This window comes from Rattus norvegicus, chromosome 16 (genome assembly GCF_036323735.1).
Source record: "Rattus norvegicus strain BN/NHsdMcwi chromosome 16, GRCr8, whole genome shotgun sequence".
Lineage (NCBI taxonomy): Eukaryota > Metazoa > Chordata > Mammalia > Rodentia > Muridae > Rattus > Rattus norvegicus.
In genome coordinates, this window is record NC_086034.1 from 24,553,881 (window position 1) to 24,575,010 (window position 21,130).

At 41.2% G+C, this 21,130-nt stretch overlaps 1 protein-coding gene across 1 annotated transcript; it reads right to left on the reverse strand.

The window, feature by feature from the left end:
- Nucleotides 1–526: 526 nt before the first annotated feature.
- Nucleotides 527–14,544, reverse strand: LOC134482361 (uncharacterized). Its single transcript, XM_063275850.1, has 2 exons — nucleotides 14,395–14,544; nucleotides 527–3,490 (listed from the first exon to the last, which is right to left on the reverse strand). Exons 1-2 carry the CDS (start codon nucleotides 14,395–14,397, stop codon nucleotides 530–532), a joined length of 2,964 nt encoding a protein of 987 aa, XP_063131920.1. The 5' UTR covers nucleotides 14,398–14,544; the 3' UTR covers nucleotides 527–529.
- Between the last annotated feature and the right edge of the window lie 6,586 nt (nucleotides 14,545–21,130).

Genomic DNA, 21,130 nt, shown 5'->3' on the forward strand with positions numbered 1-21,130 from the left:
CTGGCAGAACAGTAGCCAGACAATCAGCAACTCTGGAGGAAATTGTAGGCTCAGGCTCAACAGCTGCCGAACTGTCAGCAGGCTGGGTGGACATGGTTGGCTCAGGCTTGAGAGAAGCCAGACAGTCAGCAGCTTTGTTGGCATGAGACAGCTCATGCTCAAGAGCAGCCAGACTGTCGGCATGGTGGGTGGACATAGCTGGCTCTAGCTCAACGGAGTCCAGACTGTCAGCATCATTGGTAGAATCATTATAGTCAGGCTCATGAGCAATAGGAATATCAGCAAGGTGGGTAGACATGGTTGTCTCAGACCCAACAGAAGCCAGAATATCAGCAGCATTGGAGGAATTAGTCGACTGGGGCTCAAGAGCGGCCAGAAAGTAAGCAGCATTGGTGGAATGTGTAGGCTCAAGCTCATCAGTAGCCATATTGTCAGCAGGGTGGGTGGACATAGTTGTCTCAGTCCCAACAGAAGCCAAACAATCAGTAGCATTGGTAGAATCAATTGACTCAGCCTTCTGAGAAGCCAGTCAGTCAGCAGTGTTGTTGGAATTAGTCAGCTCATGCTCAAGAGCAGCCAGACTGTCGGCACGGTAAGTGGGCTTAGCTGGCTCTTGTTCAACAGAGTCCTTACCGTCAGCAGTATTGGTGGAATTTTGTTCAGGCTCAACAGCTGCCAAATTGTCAGTAGGCTGGGTGGACATGGTTGTCTCAGTCCCAACAGAAGTCAGACAATCAGTAGCATTGGTGGAATTAATCAGCTCAGTCTTGAGAGAAGCCAGACAGTCAGCATCTTTGTTGGCATGAGACAGCTTATGCTCAAGAGCAGCCAGACTGTCGGCACGGTGGGTGGACATACCTAGCTCTGGCTCAACATAGGCCAGACAGTCAGCAGCATTGGAGGATTTAGTCGACTCAGGCTCAAGAGCAGCCAGACAGTAAGCAGCGTTGGTCGAATTTGTAGTCTCAAGCTCATCAGTAACCATATTATCAGCTGGGTGTGTGGACATAGATGACTCAAGCTGAACAGAGTCCAGACAGCCAGCAGGGTGGGTTGACATAGTTAGCTCAGGCAGAACATTAGCCAGACAATCAGCAGCTCTGATGGAAATTGTAGGCTCAGGCTCAACAGCTGCCGAACTGTCAGCAGGCTGGGTGGACATGGTTGGCTCAGCCTTGAGAGAAGCCAGACAGTCAGCAGCTTTGTTGGCATGAGACAGCTCATGCTCAAGAGCAGCCAGACTGTCGGCACGGTGGGTGGACATACCTGGCTCTGGCTCAACATAGGCCAGACAGTCAGCAGCATTGGAGGATTTAGTCGACTCAGGCTCAAGAGCAGCCAGACAGTAAGCAGCGTTCGTCGAATTTGTAGTCTCAAGCTCATCAGTAGCCATATTATCAGCTGGGTGTGTGGACATAGATGACTCAAGCTGAACAGAGTCCAGACAGCCAGCAGGGTGGGTTGACATAGTTAGCTCAGGCAGAACATTAGCCAGACAATCAGCAGCTCTGATGGAAATTGTAGGCTCAGGCTCAACAGCTGCCGAACTGTCAGCAGGCTGGGTGGACATGGTTGGCTCAGCCTTGAGAGAAGCCAGACAGTCAGCAGCTTTGTTGGCATGAGACAGCTCATGCTCAAGAGCAGCCAGACTGTCGGCACGGTGGGTGGACATACCTGGCTCTGGCTCAACGGAGTCCAGACTGTCAGCAGCATTGGTAGAATCATTATAGTCAGGCTCGTGAGCAATAGGAATATCAGCAAGGTGGGTAGACATGGTTGTCTCAGACCCAACAAAAGCCAGAATATCAGCAACATTGGAGGAATTAGTGGACTGGGGCTCAAGAGCGGCCAGAAAGTAAGCAGCATTGGTGGAATGTGTAGGCTCAAGCTCATCAGTAGCCATATTGTCAGCAGGGTGGGTGGACATAGTTGTCTCAGTCCCAACAGAAGCCAAACAATCAGTAGCATTGGTAGAATCAATTGACTCAGCCTTCTGAGAAGCCAGACAGTCAGCAGTGTTGTTGGAATTAGTCAGCTCATGCTCAAGAGCAGCCAGACTGTCGGCACGGTAGGTGGGCTTAGCTGGCTCTTGTTCAACAGAGTCCTTACCGTCAGCAGTATTGGTGGAATTATTATGTTCAGGCTCAACAGCTGCCAAATTGTCAGTAGGCTGGGTGGACATGGTTGTCTCAGTCCCAACAGAAGCCAGACAATCAGTAGCATTGGTGGAATTAATCAGCTCAGCCTTGAGAGAAGCCAGACAGTCAGCATCTTTGTTGGCATGAGACAGCTCATGCTCAAGAGCAGCCAGACTGTCGGCATGGTGGGTGGACATAGCTGGCTCTGGCTCAACATAGGCCAGACAGTCAGCAGCATTGGAGGATTTAGTGGACTCAGGCTCAAGAGCAGCCAGTGTGTCAGCAGGGTGATTGGACATAGTTGGCTCTGGTTCCACATCATGCAGACTGTCAGCAGGGTGGGTGGACATGTTTGGCTCAGGCTCAAGGTCAGCCAGACAGTCAGCAGCTTTGGTAGAAGTATTATGTGCAGGCTCGTCAGCAGTCAGAATGTCAGCAGGGTGGGTGGACATAGTCGGCTCAGGCTCAACAGTTGCCATACTGTCAGCAGGGTTGGTGGACATAGCGGGCTCTGGTGCAACAGCAGCCCGACAGTCAGCGGCATTGGTAGAAATAGTCGGATCAGGCTCAAGGTCAGCCAGACAGTCAGCAGTGTTGTTGAAATTAGTCAGCTCAGGCTCAAGAGCAGCCAGAGTGTCAGCAGGGTGGGTGGACATAGTTGGCTCTGGTTCCACATCTGGCAGACAGTCAGCAGGGTAGGTGGACATAGTTGGCTCTGGTGCAACAGCAGCCTGAAAGTCAGCGGCATTGGTAGAAATACTCGGATCAGGCTCAAGGTAAGCCAGCCAGTCAGCAGTGTTGTTGAAATTGGTCAGCTCAGGCTCAAGAGCAGCCAGAGTGTCAGCAGGGTGATTGGACATAGTTGGCTCTGGTTCCACATCAGGCAGACTGTCAGCAGGGTGGGTGGACATGTTTGGCTCAGGCTCAAGGTCAGCCAGACAGTCAGCAGTGTTGTTGAAAGTAGTCAGCTCAGGCTCAAGAGCAGCCAGAGTGTCAGCAGGGTGGGTGGACATAGTTGGCTCTGGTTCCACATCAGGCAGACAGTCAGCAGGGTGGGTGGACATAGTTGGCTCTGGTGCAACAGCAGCCTGAAAGTCAGCGGCATTGGTAGAAATCGTCGGATCAGGCTCAAGGTCAGCCAGACAGTCAGCAGTGTTGTTGGAATTAGTCAGCTCACGCTCAAGAGCAGCCAGACAGTCAGTAGCATTTGTAGAATTTGTTGGGTCAGGCTCGGCAGCATCCAGGCTGTCAGCAGTAGAGGTGGAAGCTTCACGATCAGCAGTAGCCTTAGGAATAGAATTTCTATGCTCAGAAGACACAGCATAGAAATTATCTGTTTTATATTTTTCATCCTAAAACGAAAATTAGCAGTGATACTTTTGATTGAAAATTTACTGATTTTATTCATTCTATCACCCTTCTGATAATGTCAGAACCTGGATTCATAGTCCCCAAACTATTTGTGTATTCTGTCGAAAGTTAGCACTACATTCAGTGACATTCAGTGAAGTCTGCTTCCTGTCTGCTTGAGTAATTGGCCCAGAGTTTTTCAAAGTCTTTACTGTGGATCTCTTTAGGTTTATACTTAGATTTCTTCTGCTCTTTGCTACCTGAAGTCATTTTTCCTTGTAAGATGGAAATATATAAATAGAAAGGACAAAATGTGACTCTTGGCCTCTGATGTTTTGCTCTGCTCTTCCTCTAAATAGTGATTTTGTAATATTCTCTTTCCTTCATATTCTATGGTTCATTCTGCACTGAAACTCTCCAAGTAAAAAGGCCACCTCCCTCCCTCCGCCCCTCCCTCCCTCCTCTCTCTCTCTCTCTCTCTCTCTCTCTCTCTCTCTCTCTCTCTCTCTCTCCGTCTTTTTGTACTTTCTGCTGCCCTACCCCTCAAGTAGCCACTTTTCTTATTCCTTCGTGAGAGAGTTGGGAATATTCTTTATACCAAATCTTTCTCTGGATAATCACCTTCTCTTTCATGCAATTAAGCATCATTTTTAAATGAGGTGCTTCATTCTATAAACTAAGGTTACATTGATTACTTAGCATTAAGGGTGGGTACTAAGGAAATGTCTACATTCCAGTTTGAGAGATTAAAGGTCTGTGCAAAGGCTGAACCACAGCAATTAGTAGAAATTTGTTTATAAGTAAACAACGCAATCTGGGAGGAGGGCACAGTATCGTCAACTATTCTGTAACATCATGACTATTGCTACACTTACAGGATGTATATTAAGACCTCATCCAGCACCTCTGTGGTGGCTTGAATGTCAACAGCCCCATAGGCTCACATTATGCTTGCTGTGCAGAGCGCTGAATTATTTTCAAAAGGAGTAGGTGGTGGGGCTGTTTTGTAGTAAAACTGTTGCCAGGATGAGGTTTAAGATTTCAATAGAGAGACAGAGCTGGAAACAGAGTAGAACAACAGTGCTTTCTTTTGGCATCTGAGACACCGCCAGAACCTGAAGGGACTGACCATATAAACAGTTCTCTACACCCAAATCACGTGGGAGGGAGAGCTAAACCTTCAGAGAGGCAGACATGCCTGGGAAACCAGAAGAGACTGCACTCTGCACACATTACTGACTCCAGAGGAAAACACCAAACGCCATCTGGAACCCTGGTGCACAGAAGCTCCCGGAAAGGGTGGCTCAGAACTTCCTGGTGGCTGCCGCCGCGGAGAGCTCATAAGCAACACCCCATGAGCAACCTTGAGCCTCCGGATCACAGGTAAGACCAACTTTTCTGCTCCAAGTGACCTGCCTGGTGAATTCAGGGCACAGGCCCACAGGAACAGCTGAAGACCTGTAGATAGGAAAAACTACACGCCCCAAAGCAGAACACTCTGTTCCCATAACTGGCTGAAAGAAAACAGGAAAACAGGTCTACAGCACTCCTGAAAAACAGGCATATAGGACAGTCTAGCCACTGTCAGAAATAGCAGAACAAAGTAACACTAGAGATAATCTGATGGCGAGAGGCAAGCACAGGAACCCAAGCAACAGAAACCAAGACTACATGGCATCATCGGAGCCCAATTCTCCCACCAAAGCAAACACGGAATATCCAAACACACAAGAAAAGCAAGATCTAGTTTCAAAATCATATTTGATCATGATGCTGGAGAACTTCCAGAAAGACGTGAATAACTCCCTTAGAGAACAAGTAGAAGCCGACAGAGAGGAATCACAAAAATCCCTGAAAGAATTCCAGGAAAACATAAATAAACAAGTAGAAGCCCATAGAGAGGAGTCACAAAAATCCCTGAAAGAATTCCAGGAAAACACAATCAAACAGTTGAAGGAATTGAAAATGGAAATAGAAGCAATCAAGAAAGAATACATGGAAACAACCCTGGAAATACAAAACCTAAAGAAGAGACAAGGAGCTGTAGATACGAGCTTCACCAGCAGAATACAAGATATGGAAGAGAGAATCTCAGGAGCAGAAGATTCCATAGAAATCATCGACTCAACAGTCAAAGATAATGTAAAGCGGAAAAAGCTACTGGTCCAAAACATACAGGAAATCCAGGACTCAATGAGAAGATGAAACCTAAGGATATTAGGTATAGAAGAGAGTGAAGACTCCCAGCTCAAAGGACCAGTAAATATCTTCAAAAAAATCATAGAAGAAATCTTCCCTAACCTAAAGAAAGAGATACCCATAAGCATACAAGAAGCCTACAGAACTCCAAATAGATTGGACCAGAAAAGAAACAGCTCCCGTCACATAATAGTCAAAACACCAAACGCACAAAATAAAGAAAGAATATTAAAAGCAGTAAGGGAAAAAGATCAAGTAACATAAAGGCAGACCTATCAGAATCACACAGACTTTTCGCCAGAAACTATAAAATCCAGAAGATCCTGGACAGATGTCATACAGAACCTAAGAGAACACAAATGCCAGCCCAGGTTACTGCATCCTGCAAAACTCTCAATTAACATAGATGAAGAAACCAACATATTCCAGGACAAAACCAAATTTACACACTATCTTTCTACAAATCCAGCACTACAAAGGATAATAAATGGTAAAGCCCAACATAAGGAGGCAAGAGATACCCTAGACGAAGCAAGAAACTAATCGTCTTGGCAACAAAACAAAGAGAAGAAAAGCACACAAACATAACCTCATATCCAAATATGAATATAACAGGAAGCAATAATCACTATTCCTTAATATCTCTCAACATCAATGGCCTAAACTCCCCAATGAAAAGACATAGATTAACAAACTGGATACGCAACGAGGACCCTGCATTCTGCTGCCTACAGGAAACACACCTCAGAGACAAAGACAGACACTACCTCAGAGTGAAAGGCTGGAAAATAACTTTCCAAGCAAATGGTCAGAAGAAGCAAGCTGGAGTAGCCATTCTAATGTCAAATAAAATCAATTTTCAACCAAAAGTCATCAAAAAAGATAAGGAAGGACACTTTATATTCATCAAAGGAAAAATCCACCAAGATGAACTCTCAATCCTAAATATCTATGCCCCAAATACAAGGGCACCTACATACATAAAAGAAACCTTACTAAAGCTCAAAACACACATTGCACCTCACACAATGATAGTAGGAGATTTCAACACCCCACTCTCATCAATGGACAGATCATGGAAAAAGAAATTAAACAGAGACCTAGACAGATTAAGAGAATTCATGAGCCAAATGGACTTAACGTATATTTATAGAACATTCTATCCTAAAGCAAAAGGATATACCTTCTTCTCAGCTCCTCATGGTACTTTCTCCAAAATTGACCATATAATTGGTCAAAAAACGGGCCTCAACATGTACAGAAAGATAGAAATAATCCCATGCATCTTATCAGACCACCATGGCCTAATGTTGGTCTTCAATAACAATAATGGAAGAATGTCCACATATACGTGGAAATAAAACAATGCTCTATTCAATGATAACCAGGTCAAGGAAGAAATAAAGAAAGAAATTAAAGATTGCTTAGAATTTAATGAAAACGAAGGTACAACATACCCAAACTTATGGGACACAATGAAAGCTGTGCTATGAGGAAACTCATAACGCTGAGTGCCTGAAGAAAAAAACAGGAAAGAGCATATGTCAGCAGCTTGACAACACCCCTAAACGCTCTAGAACAAAAAGAAGCAAACACACCCAGGAGGAGTAGAATGCAGGAAATAATCAAACTCAGAGCTGAAATCAACCAAGTACAAACAAAAAGGAACATAGAAAGAATCAACAGAACCAAAAGTTGGTTCTTTGAGAAAATCAACAAGATAGATAAACCGTTAGCCAGACTAACTAGAGGACACAGAGAGTGTGTCCAAATTAACAAAATCAGAAATGAAAAGGGAGACATAACTACAGATTCAGACGAAATTCAAAAAACCATCAGATCTTAGTATAAAAGCCTGCTTTCAACAAAACTTGAAAATCTGCAGGAAATGGACAATTTCCTAGACAGATACCAGGTACCAAAGTTAAATCAGGAACAGATAAACCAGTTAAACAACCCCATAACTCCTAAGGAAATAGAAGCAGTCATTAAAGGTCTCCCAACCAAAAAGGGCCCAGGTCCAGACGGATTCAGTGCAGAATTCTATCAGACCTTCATAGAAGACCTCATACCAATATTCTCCAAACTATTCCACAAAAATGAAACAAATGGAGCACTACCGAATTCCTTCTATGAAGCCACAATTACTCTTATACCTAAACCACACAAAGACCCAACAAAGAAAGATAACCTCAGAACAATTTCCCTTATGAATATCGATGCAAGAATACTCAATAAATATCTGGCAAACCAAATCCAAGAGCACATCAAAACAATCATCCACCATGATCAAGTAGGCTTCATCCCAGGCATGCAGGGATTGTTTAATATACGGAAAACCATCAACGTGATCCATTATATAAACAAACTGAAAGAACAGAACCACATAATCATTTCATTAGATGCTGAGAAAGCATTTGACAAAATTCAACACCACTTCATGATAAAAGTCCTGGAAAGAATAGGAATTCAAGGCCCATACCTAAACATAGTAAAAGCCATATACAGCAAACCAGTTGCTAACATTAAACAATATGGAGAGAAACTTGAAGCAATCCCACTAAAATCAGGGACTAGACAAGGCTGCCCACTCTCTCCCTACTTATTCAATATAGTTCTTGAAGTTCTAAGCAGAGCAATCAGACAACAAATGGAGGTCAAGGGGATACAGATGGGAAAAGAAGAAGTCAAAATATCACTATTTGCAGATGATATGATAGTACATTTAAGTGATCCCAAAACGAACTACAAAAGCTGATAAACAACTTCAGCAAAGTGGTTGGGTATAAAATTAACTCAAATAAATCAGTAGCCTTCCTCTACACAAAAGAGAAAAAGCTGAGAAAGACATTAGGGAAATAACACCCTTCATAATAGATCCAAATAATATAAAGTACCTCGGTGTGACTTTATCCAAGCAAGTAAAAGATCTGTACAATAAGAACTTCAAGATTCTGAAGAAAGAAATTGAAGAAGACCTCAGAAGATGGAAAGATCTTCCATGCTCATGGATTGGCAGGATTAATATAGTAGAAATGGCCATCTTACCAAAAGCAATCTACAGATTCAATGCAATCCCCATCAAAATACCAATCCAGTTCTTCAAAGAGTTAGAAAGAACAATTTGCAAATTCATCAACAAAAAGCCCAAGATAGCTAAAACTATCCTCAACAATAAAAGGACTTCAGGAGGAATCACTATCCCTGAACTCAAGCACTATTACAGAGCAATAATGATAAAAACTGCATGGTATTGGAACAGAGACAGACAGATAGACAAATGAAACAGAATTGAAGACCCAGAAATGAACCCACACACCTATGGGCACTTGATTTTTGACAAAGGAGCCAAAACCATCCAATGGAAAAAAGATAGCATTTTCAGCAAATGGTGCTGGTTCAACTGGAGGTCAACATGTAGAAGAATGCAGATCGATCCATGCTTATCACCCTGTACAAAGCTTAAGTCCAAGTGTATAAAGGACCTCCACATCAAACCAGATACACTCAAACTAATAGAAGAAAAACTAGGGAAGCATCAGGAACACATGGGCACTGGAAAAAATTTCCTGAACAAAACACCAATGGCTTATGCTCTAAGATCAAGAATCGACAAATGGGATCTCATAAAACTGCAAAGCTTCTGTAAGGCAAAGGACACTGTGGGTAGGACAAAACGGCCACCAACAGATTGGGAAAAGATCCTTACCAATCCTACAACAGATAGAGGCCTTACATCCAAAATATACAAAGAACTCAAGAAGTTAGACCGCAGCGAGACAAATAACCCTATTAAAAATTGGGGTTCAGAGCTAAACAAAGAATTCACAGCTGAGGAAGGCGAAATGGCTGAGAAACACCTAAAGTAATGTTCAACATCTTTAGTCATAATGGAAATGCAAATCAAAACAACCCTGAGATTTCACCTCACACCAGTGAGAATGGGTAAGATCAAAAACTCAGGTGACAGCAAATGCTGGCGAGGATGTGGAGAAAGAGGAACACTCCTCCATTGTTGGTGGGAAAGCAGACTGGTGCAACCATTCTGGAAATCAGTCTGGAGGTTCCTCAGAAAATTGGACATTGAACTGCCTGAGGATCCAGCTATACCTCTCTTGGGCACATACCCAAAAGTTGCCCCGACATATAAAAAAGACACGTGCTCCACTATGTTCATAGCAGCCTTATTTATAATAGCCAGAAGCTGGAAAGAACCCAGATGCCCTTCAACAGAGGAATGGACACAGAAAATATGGTACATCTACACAATGGAATATTACTCAGCTATCAAAAACAATGACTTTATGAAATTCGTAGGCAAATGGCTGCAACTGGAAAATATCATCCTGAGGAGGCAACCCAATCACAGAAAAACACACATGGTATGCACTCATTGATAAGTGGCTATTAGCCCAAATGCTTGAATTACCCTAGATGCATAGAACAAATGAAACTCAAGACGGATGATCAAAATGTGAATGCTTCACTCCTTCTTTAAAAGGGGAACAAGAATACCCTTGGCAGGGAATAGAGAGGCAAAGATTAAAACAGACACAGAAGGAACACCCATTCAGAGCCTGCCCCACATGTGGCCCAATCATATACAGCCACCCAATTAGACAATATGGATAAAGCGATGAAGTGCATGCCGTCAGGATACGGATGTAGATCTCTCCTGAGAGACACAGCCAGAATACAGCAAATACATAGCCGAATGCCAGCAGCAAACCACTGAACTGAGAACGGGACCCCCGTTGAAGGAATCAGAGAAAGAACTCGAAGAGCTCGAAGGAGCTCGAGACCCCTTATGAACAACAATGCCAAGCAACCAGAGCTTCCAGGGACTAAGCCACTACCGAAAGACTATACATGGACTGACCCTGGACTCTGGACTCTGACCTCATAGGTAGCAATAAATATTCTAGTAAGATCACCAGTGGAAGGGGAAGCCCTTGGTCCTGCTAAGACTGAACCCCCAGTGAACGTGATTGTTGGGGGGAGGGCAGCAATGGGGGGAGGATGGGGAGGGGAACACCCATAGAGAAGGGGAGGGGGAGGGATTAGGGGGATGTTGGCCTAGAAACCAGGAAAGGGAATAACACTCGAAATGTAAATAAGAAATACTCAAGTTAATAAAAAAAAAGATTTCAATAGACTGGTGTCATTTCCACTAAGTTCTCTCTTTCCTGTGTAGGTCAAGATGTGATCTCTCAGCTGCTGCTTCATCGTCATGCTTGTCTGCCTGAATCATGATGGTGATTTCTGTATCCAATTTAACCAAGAGACCCACTTCACACCATCTCTTTCTTCTAAACATTTTCTTTCCCATGATATTTTTTACAACTATAGAAAGTGACTAACATAAGCATCAGCTAGTTACAATAAGAGTGTATTTAACAGAGTCTGAAGGATTCATTCAAAGCTGTGAAGTGGTGTTACCCAGGGGATTTGGTCACAAAATGTGTTATCAAATTCCATAACGCTAGCTTAGATAGGATGCCCGGAACACTCGTTGATTTAAATAGATAAATTCAGGAAGTTGGGCTTGTGAATGGGTTTGATGCTGCATTGTAAATGGGAAGCCTCATTGACTCATACTGCATAAGAAATAAGATCTTCACATGTTTGTTCTTCCTTACACCTCAGGGAAACCCATAACATGGCAGTCTACTTTTGACTTTCAGTGCCAGGTTTGAGGATGATTTATGTTTCTTACTTGCAAAACTGACACGTCAAACATTCTCTGCATCAACAAGCAATATATCACAGAGAAGATTCAACAGAACAGGTGAAGGAGGACTGTTGATCAAAGAATAATGTTGAAGAAGCATGCATTTCCTCTTAGTGTTCACACTATTAAAATGGATCATGAGAGAATTTAAGTTCCTTGGATTTCCTGAGAAAGACAGACTTGAATATAGCAAACCATGGGGTATGTTACACACATAGTCATGTTTTCATATGCAATGTGTTACCAGACTACTTATCACTACCCCATTGAACCATCTGGCTGCCAAATATGCATATACACATGTGTGTGCACTTATACGCATGTATGTATTTGTAACTACATATGTGTACGTGAGAAGATGTGTATACATGCATATATATGCAAGTATATGTATATATGTATATATATGTATATATATTTACTGCTTTTAAAATAAAAGGAGAGAGATTGGTGTATAGCCGTTTAGAATAAAAATGAAATGTAGTAAGTGTGAATTTCTCATTCATGTGATCTTTTTCTTTCAGCCAAACTAGGCATCACCTTTGAAATGTGCCTGTGTCATTGTAAATCCTGCTGGCTGTACTTGTTTATAATGACTTATACCTGGTATTCCGCTAGCATGGGGTAGAGAACTGGTATTAACTAGATAAGGTCTTTCATTTTTTTATTTTATACTCATTACACCGCATTTGCCATGTAGTCTTGTGGGAAGTCTTGTGTTCGTTTGGTTTTATTCAAATTTAACATCAGAAATGATGTTTAGTTTTACTTCAGTGACATTTATTCCTTGGAAGAATGGAAACTACCTTTGTCTTAGTTGTCTCTGTAAGATCCCACTGCTGTAATGATATTGTGGATTGTATTCTAATCATGGGCATATAAAATTTAGTTACTATATTCATCACAATTATTTGTACATTCTATAGCATCATAAAATTCTAGTTAGGATAAAATGTGTTTGCATTAGAAATTTTAGTTTAGAAAATTCTAATGACTTTTCACTGCAATAGAAGGTGATTGCCGAGTGAATTTCTCTTTATTAAAGTACCTGAGTTCTATGTCTTTGCTAAGGTCTTCCTAGAATAAAAATTACTCAGGTTCATCACCTGTAGTAGTTAATTGGAAACCAAATTGATCTAGGCATAAACGAAGAGCATTTGAGTTTGGTTTCTGTAAATTACAGTTTCTAATGATTCCATTATGTGTAATAATTATATCTGAACTTCCTCTTTCCTAATGATGAAATTAGAGGTCTAGAGGAAGGTAGTTAGCTACGTGTTGACAGTATGCAGTGGAGGAAGGAGTAAGTAGTGTGTGTAAGATCAGCAGACACACCCTTCTGCTTGCTTTGTAACTTCTGAAAGGGGATTTAAACAGGAAAGATGGCTGTTACTTTTGAATTTGTTTCTGTACTTTCTGTGACAAAATATCTGATGGGGAAAACCAGTCACTTATTTCAAGGAAGGAACAGGGAGGCCTGACTTTTGGCAGTACATTGTTGGTTCTCACATGCTGGTAGACCGGGAAGCAGATAACACAGTACTGGTACCACAAGTAGTCATAGCCATTAAAATCTACCATTGAAAACCTTCTGCTAGCAAGGCCAGACCCCGAAAGTTAAACAATCTCCCATCAGTGGCCAAGTGTTCAATCACATGAACTCCCATCTCTTTGTCTGATCCTCCCATGCACTGCTTAGCATTTGTGTTAATGTTAAATAACCCCCCCCCACACACACACATGCAGAGTTTATCTACTGTTTGTCTGTTAATGCTAACCAAAGTGTAAATCACACTACCAATGTGATAAACCTACTTGGCAGCCTGACTGACAACTTGAATTTGATACCTGAGACTGGAAACAGAGGAAGGGAAAGATTGATTCATACAAGTTCTCTTTTGATACCTACAATTCAACTTACCTTCTCCTACTCCCCAAATAAATTAAGTACAGAATGTCCTTGAACTGACAGAGACCATCCTGCCTGATTTATGAGTTCATGAATTAACTGTGTACAGAAACATACCCAGCCTCCTGTTGTGGGCACCTCGCCTATAAGTACTTTGGACTTCAATGGGTAAAACCAGAATGCTGAGGTCCTGTCCAGGAAGTTAAGAAATATCAGAAGACTGACTTCTTATTTCCCCTGATGATAATTTTAATCTTTTTGCCTATCAAACATATTAAATCCGTGTGCTGGAAAGGGGCTGAGGAGTTTAAAACATTCATTGCTCCTCCAGGACACCTGGCTTTGCTTTGTAAAACAGATAATATTGGCTGACAAAATTCTGGAACAACAAGAACAAAGATGAAATGACCTTTTCTGATTTTTGTGGGAAGCACACGCACATGGTATACAGACAGAATACACGCAAAACATTCACACACATAAAGTCAGTCAATCCAAAGTAAATGAAACACAACTATGGTGGTCGCTTTCATGTTGACTGTACCTATTTCCAGGAGCATGTACTATTTGGTTTCTGTATTTTTATGAGTTCTCCTCAGTGAGTTAAAAACATGCTCATTTTCTGTTTTTTCTTCTGTTTCCATAGTCTAATTTACTATTATTACATTTTATGACAGTGATTCTCAACCTGTCTGTCATACCCTATTGGAGGAGGGCATAGAACAGTCTCACACAGGTTGGCAAAGACCTTCTGAAAATACCAATACGACATTACAGTTGATGATATTATCAATCTGACACTGATGCAGTAGCAACAAAACAGTTGTATGGTTGGGAATCACCACAGCATGAGGAACTGTATTAAAGGTCACAGCATTAGGAAGGTTGAGAAGCACTGCCTAATGCAGTGACTGGCAAGGAGTGAGGATATGGAGAGTGTGAAGGGAATGCTCAAGGCTGATCTTTCTCTACTCGTTCACTACTTGCACTAGGAAGGCATAGGCACAAACACCCATCACTCCCCTTCACAAAAGGAAATAGGTTACTTCTCAAATTAGGGGAATTACCATTATGGATTTTTTTGCTTTCCATACATCAGGTACTGGCTCTCCTCGAGAACACACATAAACTCCAGATTTTCTAAAAATGTTTTGGATCTTCTTAGGTATTATATGGAATTTTCTTCCCGATTCTCCCTGCAATGCAGAGAAGAGAGTTTACTTTTTATTTGGTCTTGAAATTAACTCTATTCTTTTAGGATGCATGCTTTCAAATCAACAATGTTCTTTAGGAATTACAGGATATTGACACATGAAAATCAAAATTATTAAATATAAAATATCTTCTTATATGCCTATTTACAACTTAATAGGATACCATCAAGAAGTTAAAATATTTATGCTAGCCTAGATTAAGAGAAAATCATTAACTGACAAACTTGACCTTGTTCTTGTTGAGACTAAGCTTAATTCATTATCAGTCAATTATTCTGCTTCTAGTTTAAGATGATTATTAATATTAATGAGGCCCCTTCTAACAGTCTTACTCTTCCATTGTGGGGAATCACAAAATGCACAGTTTTCATTTACAAATAAATGGCAATTTAATTGCTAGCACTGTCCATACCATAGAACCGGTGAAACTGCTTTATAGAAACACATTGGTCCACTGAGTCACATTCAAAAATCATTAAATTGCCACTCTTCATTCACACAGCCCCTCACTATAGGGCTATAGGTTATATAGAAACAGGTTTCTTAACCTTGAGCAGCTCACAGTGATAAAGCAGCCTCAGACTGGATATCGAAATATCTAAGTAAAGCACTACAATATTTTAACTGTTTGAATGTGGCACAAAGAATATAAGTTTATATTATTTTAAAATCCATAAAGAAGAACTTAAATGGAAATATACAGTAATTGACTCCCTGCATCTAAAAATGCTGGATAATTGGGAAAAACACTTGTTGTTTTTCTAGATGAAGAGCTTTCAACATACCCTCATAGAATCAAATAGAAAATGCTCTATTCTCAGAAGACAAACTTGATGAACATATTACAAACTGCTACATAGCCACAATTTCTCCTTAGTGTAAATACACATGAAATAGAGAAACCAAGGAGATGCTCTCATACAGGATCCTAAAATAGCAGTGTCCAAAGGTAGATAAAAATTGCATGCATTTTCCTGAGGTTAAAGTCACTTAGGAGATTCATGGATTATAGAAATGTCTGGACTTACTAAGAAGTACTTATTATATATAAGTATACAGTAGCTATCATCAGACACACCAGGAGAGATCATCATATCTCATTATAGATAGTCGTCAGTCAACATGTGGTTGCAGGGAATTGGATTCATCAAGACCTCTGGAAGAGCAATCAGTGCTCTTTTTTTTTTTTGGTTTTTTTTGGTTTTTTTTTTTGGTTCTTTCAGTCAGTGCTCTTAACCACTGAGCCATCTCTCCAGCCCAGGAAAACCGATATGGGAGAGGGTGAGGGAAAAGGGATGGGGGCTCATGGACCGGAAACCAGGAAGGGGAAAAACATTGGAAAAGTAAGTAAAGAAATATATCTAATAAAAATTTTTTTAAAAAGAAATATTATGGTCTAGTAACAGTCACATTTTAAAATCAGTCGAACATGTACTCATTTCTGCAAACAATACTTGTCAAACATCAGACATCTTCTATTGTACGAGGACTGCGCTCAGTCTTCCACTCACTATGTCTTTTGAGTCCATTCTCTTATTGGCCACCACTACCCACAAGGACTTACTGCTCACTTGCAGTTTGTAGAAATCTCCACATCTACAATGTGGACTCCCTTGAACAATCTTTCCATATAAAACTGGGATAGTTACACTATTGCTGAATTGTAACAAAATTCATAAGAAAATTAATTTCACAAAGAAGCATTTTACCTTCACAGAGGAGGTAGAGCTGACATTATCCACATTCACACACCTAGGAACAACAAAGGAGGGCTTGTCAGGGAGCCTTTAGAATAACAGCATGCAACATTCTTCCAACCTTGGTTTTGTGGCTCAATCCCTTCTTCATGAATAAGAAACCCAGGCAAACTAGCCAGTAAACTTCAGGGGATTCTCTCTCACCACCTCCTGCCTCACCATAAGTGCCCCAGGATTCAGATGCACATGAGATCCTCAAGACCTCATGTGGATTCTGAGAATCCAAACTTCCATTCTCACAGACTCATGGCAAGCACTTTATCCACTGAATCATCTCCCTTCCTAAGGATGTTTGTCCATAACTCATGCTGTGTGGGAGATAATTGTTCAGCTTGTGATTATAGAAGAAATAAAGAAGCTGAAATCGGAGTACACAGAGGCAAAGAGAATGTCAGGTTCTGAACATTATACTTTTTACAGATTAATTTATTGTAAAATGCACACATTCTTACCATGGTGATGTTCCTGTAAGTCTCTTACCAGCTTCTAAAGAGGGAAGCAAAATTTGTCACAAAACAACTATAGGAAACATGACAATAAGTACAAAGGCTAATATTTGTGACCCTATATCCTTTGGCACCATTTATGAAAAGCCTTTAAAGTGAATAATTATTGGTAAATAATAAATATATGCAAAAACCTTTCTTCCCATTTCCTAGTATATTTTAAAGACAAAGAGAAAATTTCATCAAAAGTTACTACTTATAAAAATTGTTGTGCAAATTACCTATGATCCTGATCACTATCAGACACAGAAATTATCATCTTAGCCTGAACTGTTGTCCCATAGTGAAGGGTTAAAAGGACAGCGTCATGTTGCCACTGCTGCTTTTTGCCTCTGGACTAGGGATGTTTGCAGCGCTCTAGGTGAGCATGCTCATCTCGTACAGTAGTGAAAGGGGCTGCTACAAAGGTCGACTTGAACTTCCTTCACTGTAGGGGAACATTCATTGCTACCACCAGGAAGCACAGTCTCTGGTGACAGTCGTTGCAGCATAGTCAAATATAGGAGACCCAAAGACCTTTACAAAGTATTTCCAGCTGCAAGTGTGACAAAGCTCTTGAGAGATCAGTGTGTTACTGTAGTCGAGATCTTCTGAAGAAGATGTTAAGGGCCCTCAGATCTAGCATTGACCCCTAGCTCATTTCCAGCAAAAAGAAGTTCAACATCAACTTCCATTGCCGGCCATGGCAAGAGCAACTGGAAAGACTTCCTTAGTAGTTATGCAACATGAATTATTACTCCAGAGAGAAGCATGAAAGAAACTTGCAGATAGAGCAGCAATCTCACATAAAACATTTTAAAAATATATTTCCATATATAAACCGTAGAGTGTCTCAAGTTTCACTCTCTGGATAAAGCCTGTCCTTGAAACATGCTTCAGAGAATGAACAACCCTAGTTCATTTCCTTTACAGTATGTAAAACTCCACTGCACACCCCTTGGCATTGCCCATGACCAGAGCAAGTTTTTGTCCTATCAACAAATGGGCTGAGAAAATGTCTCTATGGTGGACCATATGCTCAGCATGTGTGGGGCCTCTTTCAGTCCTCGACAACACAAACAAAACTCCAGTGCTGAAATACATTTTAAAAAAAGACACCCACATTATGATAATTCTGTTTCCCTCAGGGTTATGTGAAGAGGGTCATTTAGGTTCCTCTACACTATTCTCTGGCTGGCTCTCTCCAAAGGCACAGTAGGTATGAGAGATGCTGTGGTGTAGGTTGCTGAAAGGATAAATTCTGTGGTGCTTCTCCCACTGTTGGAATCTAATCTTATTCAGACTCACTCAATGGATCATTCAGTGCTGTGTACTGGAGAATGATGTGGTTTTTCAACCTTCCATCTACTGTGCCAATGTTTTTTTTTTTTACTGGAAATTATGTCTTGCAGCATATAAATCAAGTATCACTATATCTTTTGCTAATTAATAGAACTACAGGGAAAAGGTGCTGTCAGAGTAGCCCATATGGAGGCTGCTTTCATTGAATGCTAAGAATATCAGTTTTCCCAGGAGCGGCAGGACACCTGCCTGAGACAACGCCGGAACCTGAAAGAAACAGACCGGATAAACAGTTCTCTGCACCCAAATCCCGTGGGAGGGAGAGCTAAACCTTCAGAGAGGCAGACAAGCCTGGGAAACCAGAAGAGACTGCTGCCTGCACGCACATCTCGGACGCCAGAGGAAAAAGCCAAAGACCATCTGGAACCCTGGTGCACTGAAGTTCCCGGAAGGGGCGGCACAGGTCTTCCTGGTTGCTGCCGCTGCAGAGAGCCCCTGGGCAGCACCCCACGAGCGAACTTGAGCCTCAGGACCACAGGTAAGACCAAATATTCTGCTGCAAGAAAGCTGCCTGGTGAACTCAAGACACAGGCCCAAAGGAACAGCTGAAGACCTGTAGAGAGGAAAAACTACACGCCCGAAAGCAGAACACTCTGTCCCCATAACTGACTGAAAGAGAGGAAAACAGGTCTACAGCACTCCTGACACACAGGCTTATAGGACAGTCTAGCCACTGTCAGAAATAGCAGAACAAAGGAACACTAGAGATAATCTGATGGCGAGAGGCAAGCGCAGGAACCCAAGCAACAGAAACCAAGACTACATGCCATCATCGGAGCCCAATTCTCCCACCAAAACAAACATGGAATATCCAAACACACCAGAAAAGCAAGATCTAGTTTCAAAATCATATTTGATCATGATGCTGGAGGACTTCAAGAAAGACATGAACACACTTAGGGAAACACAGGAAAACATTAATAAACAAGTAGAAGCCTACAGAGAGGAATCGCAAAATTCCCTGAAAGAATTCCAGGAAAACACAATCAAACAGTTGAAGGAATTAAAAATGGAAATAGAAGCAATCAAGAAAGAACACATGTAAACAACCCTGGATATAGAAAACCAAAAGAAGAGACAAGGAGTTGTAGATACAAGCTTTACCAACAGAATACAAGAGATGGAAGAGAGAATCTCAGGAGCAGAAGATTCCATAGAAATCATTGACTCAACTGTCAAAGATAATGTAAAGCGGAAAAAGCTACTGGTCCAAAACATACAGGAAATCCAGGACTCAATGAGAAGATCAAACCTAAGGATAATAGGTATAGAAGAGAGTGCAGACTCCCAGCTCAAAGGACCAGTAAATATCTTCAACAAAATCATAGAAGAAAACTTCCCTAACCTAAAAAAACAGATACCCATAGACATACAAGAAGCCTACAGAACTCCAAATAGATTGGACCAGAAAAGAAACACCTCCCGTCACATAATTGTCAAAACACCAAACGCACAAAATAAAGAAAGAATATTAAAAGCAGTAAGGGAAAAAGGTCAAGTAACATATAAAGGGAGACCTATCAGAATCACACCAGACTTCTCGCCAGAAACTATGAAGGCCAGAAGATCCTGGACTGATGTCATACAGACCCTAAGAGAACACAAATGCCAGCCCAGGTTACTGAATCCAGCAAAACTCTCAATTAACATTGATGGAGAAACCAAGATATTCCATGACAAAACCAAATTTACACAATATCTTTCTACAAATCCAGCACTACAAAGGATAATAAATGGTAAAGCCCAACATAAGGAGGCAAGCTATACCCTAGAAGAAGCAAGAAACTAATCGTCTTGGCAACAAAACAAAGAGAATGAAAGCACACAAACATAACCTCACATCCAAATATGAATATAAAGGGAAACAATAATCACTATTCCTTAATATCTCTCAATATCAATGGCCTCAACTCCCCAATAAAAAGACATAGATTAACAAACTGGATACGCAACGAGGACCCTGCATTCTGCTGCCTACAGGAAACACACCTCAGAGACAAAGACAGACACTACCTCAGAGTGAAAGGCTGGAAAACAACTTTCCAAGCAAATGGTCAGAAGAAGCAAGCTGGAGTAGCCATTCTAATATCAAATAAAATCAATTTCCAACTAAAAGTCATCAAAAAAGATAAGGAAGGACACTTCATATTCATCAAAGGAAAAATCCACCAAGATGAACTCTCAATCCTAAATATCTATGCCCCAAATACAAGGGCACCTACATATGTAAAAGAAACCTTACTAAAGCTCAAAACACACATTGCACCTCACACAATAATAGTGGGAGATTTCAACACCCCACTCTCATCAATGGACAGATCATGGAAATAGAAATTAAACAGTGATGTCGACAGACTAAGAGAAGTCATGAGCCAAATGGACTTAACGGATATTTATAGAACATTCTATCCTAAAGCAAAAGGATATACCTTCTTCTCAGCTCCTCATGGTACTTTCTCCAAAATTGACCATATAATTGGTCAAAAAACGGGCCTCAACAGGTACAGAAAGATAGAAATAATCCCGTGCGTGCTATCGGACCACCACGGCCTAAAACTGGTCTTCAATAACAATAAGGGAAGAATGCCCACATATACGTGGAAATTGAACAATGCTCTACTCAATGATAACCTGGTCAAGGAAGAAATAAAGAAAGAAATTAAAAACTTTTTAGAATTTAATGAAAATGAAGATACAATATACTCAAACTTATGGGACACAATGAAAGCTGTGCTAAGAGGAAAACACATAGCGCTGAGTGCCTGCAGAAAGAAACAGGAAAGAGCATATGTCAGCAGCTTGACAGCACACCTAAAAGCTCTAGAACAAAAAGAAGAAAATACACCCAGGAGGAGCAGAAGGCAGGAAATAATCAAACTCAGAGCTGCAATCAACCAAGTAGAAACAAAAAGGACCATAGAAAGAATCAACAGAACCAAAAGTTGGTTCTTTTAGAAAATCAACAAGATAGATAAACACTTAGCC